The 8,621-nt window shown below is 41.8% G+C and overlaps 2 protein-coding genes across 2 annotated transcripts; one reads left to right on the top strand and one right to left on the bottom strand.

Annotated features, from left to right (window-relative positions):
- The first annotated feature begins 83 nt into the window (after nucleotides 1-83).
- ECHDC2 (enoyl-CoA hydratase domain containing 2) lies at nucleotides 84-6,018 on the top strand. The gene is made up of 10 exons (XM_083847031.1): nucleotides 84-215; nucleotides 1,029-1,096; nucleotides 1,703-1,790; nucleotides 2,331-2,417; nucleotides 2,985-3,077; nucleotides 3,615-3,671; nucleotides 4,061-4,248; nucleotides 4,677-4,727; nucleotides 5,015-5,062; nucleotides 5,723-6,018. The coding sequence occupies exons 1-10, from the start codon at nucleotides 95-97 to the stop codon at nucleotides 5,798-5,800; spliced, it is 879 nt and encodes a 292-aa protein (XP_083703157.1). The 5' UTR covers nucleotides 84-94; the 3' UTR covers nucleotides 5,801-6,018.
- Nucleotides 1,103-8,583, bottom strand: LOC310903570 (uncharacterized protein). The gene is made up of 4 exons (XM_083847049.1): nucleotides 7,753-8,583; nucleotides 7,166-7,267; nucleotides 4,355-4,491; nucleotides 1,103-1,576 (listed from the first exon to the last, which is right to left on the bottom strand). Exons 1-4 carry the CDS (start codon nucleotides 7,837-7,839, stop codon nucleotides 1,522-1,524), a joined length of 381 nt encoding a protein of 126 aa, XP_083703175.1. The 5' UTR covers nucleotides 7,840-8,583; the 3' UTR covers nucleotides 1,103-1,521.
- Nucleotides 8,584-8,621: the final 38 nt, after the last annotated feature.

Genomic DNA, 8,621 nt, shown 5'->3' with positions numbered 1-8,621 from the left:
CCCCTTCCTCCTGACGGCGCAGCGCCGAGGGCTCGTCCCCTCACTGCCCCGTCCCCGTCCCCGTCCCCGCCTCCGGCCGGGGCCGAGTGGCGCCATGTTACGGCTGGGGCCGGGGCGGGCTGGGGGGCGGCTGCTGCTGCGCTGGGCCCGCGGAGGGTCCCCCGCGGCCGCCCCGCGGCGGGGCGCGGAGGTGCTGGTCGGCGGGGAGGGCGGCGGTGAGTGCGGGGGGAAGAGGGGCTGGGCCGGGGGCCGCCGCCCGTCCGGCAGGGGGGTCCCCTCCGAGGTACCCCCATGCCCAGAGGGGTGGCCGTGGCCCGCGGAGCCGGCGGGCGGCAGCGCCCGTGGGTGAGGAAGGAGGCGGCCGCCTTCACAAAATGGTCGCAGCCCTGGAAACCCGCCCCGGAGCGCCCAGATCCCAGTTTACAGAGCACAGGTGCAGGGGGCAGAGGTAGATGTGGTCGAGTGCTGCCGCCTGGACCTGGCAACTTTGGGTAAAGTCCTGCCCTCTGAGGGGCTCGTTAGCCGTAAACGAAATGGGGCTGTAATTCCTAAGCAGTTCTGGAGCATGAACTGGGAGTTTGTGGTGCCCACATGCAAACAGCAATTAAAGGTGTTTTTTTTTTTTTTCACTAAGGAGAAAATTGAACACAGTAAGACTGTAAATTAAAACCCGAGATAAGTAGTACTTAAACCAGAAACCTAATTGTTTTTTTTTTTTCCATTCCTGCAGTGTTTCTAAGACATTCTTGGATGTCATGTTCATTTTTTAAACACCTGCTTATTTGTATTATCTGTAATGCTATCAAATCTTGTTGTCTTGCAACACTGGATTTCATAGGCAGTTTCTTGTCACTAATTTTCCTGGATTTTGCGGCACCTCCACTTTTAAAATAATGGATGGCATTAGAATATACTTACATGCGTTTTCAGGGAAGAGAAGATGCAGCATTTGCAGATATAGTTCCCAGTTGAATTACTGTGTCAGCATATTAAATGAAGTATAACTGAAATTGTCTCCTATTACTAAGGTATTGCTGAAATCCTAATGAACCGACCCCATGCGAGAAATTCATTGGGAAAAGTATTTGTAAATGAAGTGAGTATGGCCCTGGCCTGTAAATGTGTTTGGGATCATGATTGGTAACTAAATGTGATAAGAATAATTGTGGGAAATCGAAAACAAAGGCTTAATCTCTTGCTGAAAGTCAGCAGAGACTGCATTTGGAAGAGGCAGATTGTCGTATGTCCATATTGCAGTAGCTTCAGAAGGGGAGCAGACACATACTGCCATTATTTAAGGCAGCTAACTCAGATTCAAGTTAATATCATCACTTGAGTAATTAGAACAAAATCATACTCATTGTCAGACCATAGCAGAGCTTTGGCGCTCTGCTCAAGGTTGATACTTTCCAGCGAGAGTCTGGCTTGTTCCATGTCAGGCAGGAGGGTTTAAGGAACAGCAAGGGTTCATCTTGGACTGGCAGTGAAAAAGAGATGGGGAGACCTGTTTTTCTGAGGCTGTCATGGAAGGCTCCTGCTGGTTCCACATATGTGATTTCCAGGAAATTCCTGGCACCTGCAGAGGAATAAAAAGGGGGGAAAAATTAAAAAGGCATATAGATTAGGAGCTTGCTATAATTTTTGTATATACATCTATGTGCTTAAAGTTTTTCTTCTTTTGTTTGTACTCTTTCCCTCATAGCTTTTTAGCGCTCTGGAACAGCTCCGCTTTGATGAGAAAGTTCGTGTAGTGGTGTTCAAGAGCGAAGTGAAAGGCGTATTTTGTGCTGGTAGGTAACAGGTTCTGCAAACTACTATTAAAAAATTGATGGCTGCTAGGGTTGTGTGCAGATCGGATTGTGTAGAAAAGCAGCTGGAAATGAATGCTAAAAGAAAAACAGGTTAGCTTTTGAGTAGCAAATAACACATTCTCTCTTTTGCCTGTTCTCTCTGCTTCAGCAGTGAAGATGTGTGACAGTGAGCCACACAGGCTCTGTGGCTCACACCCTTTCCTCTCTGTGCTACCCTTTGTTTTCCATTTATAATCACCTTTAAGCCCAGGTACCTCAGGTATTGGCGTCCTTGTTTTCCAGTTTTATGGATTAGGATCAGACATCGGTGCTCCTCTGAAATCTGTTCACAGCGCATACCCTAGCCACTGCTCCAACGCAAATATCTACATTCCAGAGCTTCCTATGACCTTACTTAACCAGAATACTGCATTTCAAGACTTCTGAAGTGGTCTCTCCTGAGGGGTGGCAGGAGGGAGTACAGTTCAGACATTTCTTCCCTGTTTGTGGATTCTTACCTTTTTCTCTCATGCAATTTAGGTGCGGACTTAAAGGAACGTGCAAAGATGGATGATGCAGAAGTTGGACATTTTGTTAAAAGGCTGAGAAATCTAATGGATGAAATAGGTAAATGATTATCTCAATTGGAAAATTTGTCTCTGACTGGCTCCTCAGGTGGCTCCAGCTTAGACCTGATACAAAGAGCTGATTAGACCTAAATACCAACTATACTGCTGCCACTCCAAGGACAAGATTACATTTCAGTACTGACTTCTCTATGATGAAGAGCAGTGCACAAACATACGCATAAGTATCTGCTTTTAACAAAGCATTATATATAAAATTCTATGTAATCCTCGGGAAACAGTGCTAGACAAAATGAGTGACGTTGGTTGTCCCGCTTTTAATATATACTCAAAAGCACTCCTGATACTGTGCTGACCCAAAAACAAGGGACTTGGACCTCTGAATGTATTTGCTGAATGCCAGGTTTCTTATACCTGATACTTCCCACCCCTCACTTCTTGGGTCTCACTACGGAAATACCAAAGTCAAATCCGACTGATACCAGTCAGAACAGCAGGACAGTCAGAATGGAGAACTACTAAATGCTTTAGAATTTAGGCATTTAAAAAATTCCAGAAGTGAGTGCAACAGAATTCTGGGAACTATAATCTGTATTGTCTTCTCTAGCTGCCCTGCCTGTACCCACAATTGCTGCAATAGATGGCTACGCATTGGGCGGTGGACTAGAAATGGCGTTAGCTTGTGACCTTCGAGTAGCAGGTTTGTGTGTTGCTTAATGTAGGGTTCTTCTTGTAATCAGTGACTATATTTTAAAAAGAGCATATTCTTGTGATAGCTGACTTACTAGAAGCCAGTAGGCTAAGAGAGGAACTGACACAGTTCAGGAAATGAGTAGGCATTTGTCCAGATACTGTGATGCTTGGTTTCTATTGGGGAAGTAATTTCCTTGCATAAAAAATAAAGCCTATTTTTAGACAATATTACGATTCCTCCAGAAAACTGTTGATGGGATTCAATAGTCCTTATGTAGTATTGCATCAGTACTTTGGTTAGATCTAACACTTCCTCCTTAAATCAACTTGGAGCAAAAGCCTTGCTTCTTCTATTTCCATTCTTCTATCCATTATATTTCATCTACTGTGGGCCCCAGGTTCATTTTTCTATATAAAAATGCTTCATTAGGGGTAAGCAGCCATATTATACATCCCTCTTGAGACAGATGTTGATTAAGCAATTTCTAGCAACTTGGAAAAAAGTAACTAAACCCCATACTTTCTTTTTGTTGTTATTAAATAGCTTCATCAGCTAAAATGGGCCTTATTGAGACCACAAGAGGGCTTCTTCCAGGAGCAGGTACCTTCATTATATATTCAGTCTCTTTCTCAGCTGTACAGCAAATATTTTGCCATTAGAGCACTTGAAATGTGTTCTGTTTTGGTTTTGAGTTTAAATAACATCTTCTAGTGACCCAGGAAATCTCTGAATTCTGTTCCAAGTACTGTCTCTGACTTGCTGTCAACCTAGGAAAGTCCCTTTACTCTTTTTCCAATTTATCAAAATATTCACAAGGATGCTAAAGACTTTCAGATGCTTTGCAAATGTTGACGTGTTCAGCAAATAGTTAAAAGAAATACATAATCCCTTTATTTTTCAGACTTCCTTGTTACATAAAGAGACAAAATTCTGTTGCTTCTACGGGCATTTCTAGAAATGGAAAATGGTGTTTTTGCTCTTGTCATAAGGTGGAACCCAGCGTCTGCCCAGATGCGTTGGAGTAGGTCTTGCAAAGGAACTCATTTTCACGGGTAGACAAATTGATGGACAAGAAGCCTTCTCCATGGGATTAGTAAATCACGCAGTGCCCCAGAATGAGGAGGGAGATGCAGCTTACCAGAGAGCATTAACTTTGGCTAAAGAAATCCTTCCTCAGGTCAGTATGTTATTCGTATTGTCAATACAAAGAAGTAATTTCTGCTTCCCTTAAGAATGAACAAACAACTGAAATTCCATTTTGTGAAATATTAAAGTCTTGGTACCTGAAAAAGTCTAGTTCTGTCCTTTCTTGTGAATGCAGCTTCTGTAGGAACTTAGCATCCAGTTGCTTAACCCATAGGACAGCTTTACCTCCCAGACCCGCAGGACATTGACAGCTTGCAGTGTGTACATCTAATAACTGTAGATAATGACAAATTGGATTTTAGAAGTACTTAACTAACTTACTGTAAATTGCTATAGATAAAAAAAACTCAATTGGAGGTAGGGTAGTGCTACCACTATAACTACTGTTGTATTGTGAACCAATGTGGCTTCAATTATTTTAAAGTTTGTTGCTTTTTTTTGGTTTTGTTTTTAATAAAGGCTCCAATTGCTGTGAAAATGGGAAAACTGGCAATAAACAGAGGAATAGAGGTAATTTTTTTTTTAAATACTGAGGTAAAGGAAGCAGATAAGCAGCTCTTTGAAATTACTACAGTAAAAACATTTACAACAGATGAACTGTAATCCTTGTTTAAAAAAGGCATTTAGACCCTTTTCAGGGTTTTTTAAAGATTTGCTTTAAAGACAAAATTCATACAGGATTTTGTTCTACAGATTGTAGCACTCCAGTTCTAATACAGTAGTGAAGTTTCATGCCAGTCACTAAAAATGAATGTTTGTTTTGAAGGTGTATCTCTTTCCTTCCCTCTCGTCTGCAGGTTGATATTGCATCAGGGATGGCCATTGAAGGGATGTGTTATGCCCAGGTAGGTTACCTTCGGACTGTGTGCCCAAAAAGAGTAATTACTGCACATTTTCTAAAGACAGATATTCCCAGCATCCTATTGTATTTTCTCCTCTACAACAGAAGACAGCTAAACAGCTAAATCTGAAGCTCTGAGAACTCAAGTGCAGTTCCAGATGTCTGTATTATAGTGTTAACTGTTCATGCATAGCTGCCTCTCTCACACTGCCTGAGACCAAAGTCCATCCTTAAATAAATAACCTTCAGTGGGAAGTAACTGTATAATCCTGCAGTTTCAGCAGTACATTAATTACAGTGTGAGTTTTACTAACAGTTTTCATCTTAAAATTAGATTCCTCCCATAGTCGTTCTTTCTGACAGGTTTTGGGAGCAGGTACCTTTCTCAATTAACCATTTAACTGCTGTGCCTCAGGACTACTAAATGAATGGAAAACTTTTTCTATGTAATTCTCTTGATTTCTGATCTTGTCTTGGACATGTTGCTTGTGATTCTGCTACAACCTAGTCTCTTTATTTACCTAATAGCTTTTCTTTCAATGGTACATCTTGCAATCTGCAAAGGGTCTGAGACCACTACTGCCAAATTAATTTGTATTTTAAAATGACATTAAATTTGTCAAATACATGCCTTTTTTTTTGTTTGTTTTTTTAAAAAACACAGAATATTCCCACAAGAGACCGTCAGGAAGGGATGGCTGCCTTCAAGGAGAAACGACCACCTCGGTTTATTGGCAAATAATGCTTCCTAGCTTCTCCCTTCCTACCTCCCCAACACCCCTCCACCCCCTTTTTTTAATGATAAAGTACGCAAGTAGGCACAAAGAGGGACCTGCTCATTTCTTGGGATTATTTTTATGACTGCACTCTGTATACTTGGCTCCTTGCCCTGGACTGCATTTTTGAATACTCCACTGGATCATTTGCTCTTCTCAAATAAAGATTTAACTTTGTACATCTGATCTTCTTAAAGAACATACATCTTTCCTTTCCTTGTTCTGAAGGTGAAACAAGCTGGCACTAAGGCAGTACAGGGCCTCAGCTTGTTAACTGATTATTAATGTCAGGATAGACTGCCCCTACGAACCTCTGATTTATAGGTTGAATTCATGGCTCTAGCTTCGAACCTAATTCTCATGCATGCTGCTCAGTTCCCCTTTTGTGGCTGAGCTGATGACTGCAGAATAATGTGTGTGGGCTAGGGTGGGGAGCAGAGCTGCTGTTTTCGGAGGCAGCATATTCGCACAGCCTGATCAATGTAACTTTTGATGGATTCTTTTCAGCCAGCCAGCTCTGAGGAATGCTGAATTACAAACAGTAGTCTGGTGTTTACTGCAACTGAAGGGGTATAAAAACTATTTCTAAACTTTGTTCCTAACAGTACAGAGAGGCATTTAAAGTCTAAACATCTGAACCTAGCTTCCTTCTTAGAAAATAAGGGTTCAAGTTCTCCTTACAGAGGACTCACAAGCTGTGCTTTCCTCAGGACTAGCACCACTGGCCTTTACGATGAGACCCTGAAAGCAACCCAGTATTTCCTTAACAGTTTGTGAATGGCTATAACAACCATACATGTATTTATACCTGCAGCTATCCATTTAATTCGTCTTGTGGCAAGTTTAAGTCTCCATAGCACAAGGTATTTGAATCTAAACTAGTAGATCAGCAGGGGTTCTCACCATCAGCAGCTCTCTGGTTTTTCTCTTGTATTATATAAAAGCTGCAATTCACCTTCCTCAGTTAATGTTACATTACCTAGCAGCTGAAGTGAAAAATTGGAGAAGTTTATTTTAGGGAATTCCCAACCACTTCTGATTGCCCCTTTTCTGACCTAGGTTTTTATTATCTCTGCACATTTCCTTCCTTCCCTCAGTTCCATCATTCAGCATCTCTGTTGAAACATAAAATTAAGTCTGCTGTGGCAGCAAAAGCTCAAGAAAGCAAAAATTAATGCAGTAGCCATTCTAATTCACCTATCACTGTGGAAGTCTTATCTACAGGGCCTGATTTAAAGATAGAAGGTCCTGTTTCTCTGAGTTCAGAAAGAAAACCTCTTAATTCACAGAAGACTGAACAGAAAGAGACTATAAAGCAGCCATGGACTCACCGTGCAGATAAAAGCCTCATTTTCAAATTTTACTGCAGTTTTTTGGTGGTATTTTGTGTACAGGAAAGAAACTGGCCTCCGATGCCCACAAATATGCTGCACCTAAACGTCAACAGAATAATGTAAAACCTCCACACAGCAACGCTCTTCCAAGTAATCAGACAGAGCAAGCAGTATTACCTCAGAGCCATGGTGTTTAACTCCAGTCTGTCACGAGCAGTGCAAAACACTGCTATTACTCCACTCAGCTGAACCTGTTTGGTATCAATGCTTCAGAAAATGAAACATCAGCATGCAAGGCCTGAATGTGCACATACACATGGCTACCAGCTAGTCTATGCCAAACATCTCGGGCATGTCACCTTTCTCCCATCACTTTTTTCCCCTCTATTGCCCAACTGGACGTTGAAGCTTCCTTCTCCATGTTCTTAGAGGCTCTCCAGCACTCAGAGATGCCACAAAATTTAGCTCTACAGCTTCCAACTTTCCTGGACTGCAGCCTTCAAGCAAGAGTGAATTAATAGAGAAATAAGCTTTTAGCAAATACATTAAAAGTTATCAACATACACTTGCAAAATTCAGCTTACCGTATCAGAAACGGGCACCACTTTGTAACATGATGGTCTTGAATCAAACCACAACTTCACTAGTGCCAAAACCTTAATACTGTGCATGAAGTAGCCTTACCAGACTACACATGTACAAGTTTCCTACGTAAAGGTCTGCAAAGGTAAAGCAGAGTCATTATCTTCAGCCTTAACAAAAAGTTGACAAATGCCACTGGTGAAATACACGAGTTCAGAAGTTGCTTCCAGAATTACTCCACCTTAGCAGGAACTGCTGAAGCTGCCCAGCAATGCGAAGAGACCTTTCTGTAGGCGGCACACACAAGTAAATTGTTAGTTAAGTAGATTTACACCTTGTTGCCATTCATATTTTTCTGCTTAAAAGAGCTCTGCTCACTGTTTGCCTGAAGCATGTGGGAACAAAACAAGGGTATGGAAAATCATCTACAGTCTCTCTGGTTGCAGAATTTCATGAAGAAACATCTTCGCCATCTGGACCGGCACCAGCATCCCATTCATTTTGTGCAGCACATAGTAGCAGCGTTTTAGTTAAGATCCTTCACCAAGTTCTCCTGTTATTAGGAAAGAACAGTGTTGGAAAGAAGAGCTGTCATGTTTATTTTAAATTGTCATGGTACCAGCTGATTTATACGCATTCCATTAACACCACTGCTGACAGGCTGCCTGGGCCACTTCATACAATGGAATTGTCATGGCAGAAGCCCCATAGCAGACATCTCAGAAGGGTGGTGGATAAAAGCTTGCAGGCCATTTTTTCATGTTTTAAACCACCTTCACAATTCAAATTACAATCAATTTCATTTCTTTCTGAATCAAGAAAACACTATATAACCAGATACACATAGGAAAATTATACTAGCCAAATCATA

Source organism: Anser anser, assembly GCF_964211835.1.
Source record: "Anser anser genome assembly, chromosome: 8".
Lineage (NCBI taxonomy): Eukaryota > Metazoa > Chordata > Aves > Anseriformes > Anatidae > Anser > Anser anser.
This window is presented reverse-complemented; position numbering and strand designations above follow the sequence as displayed.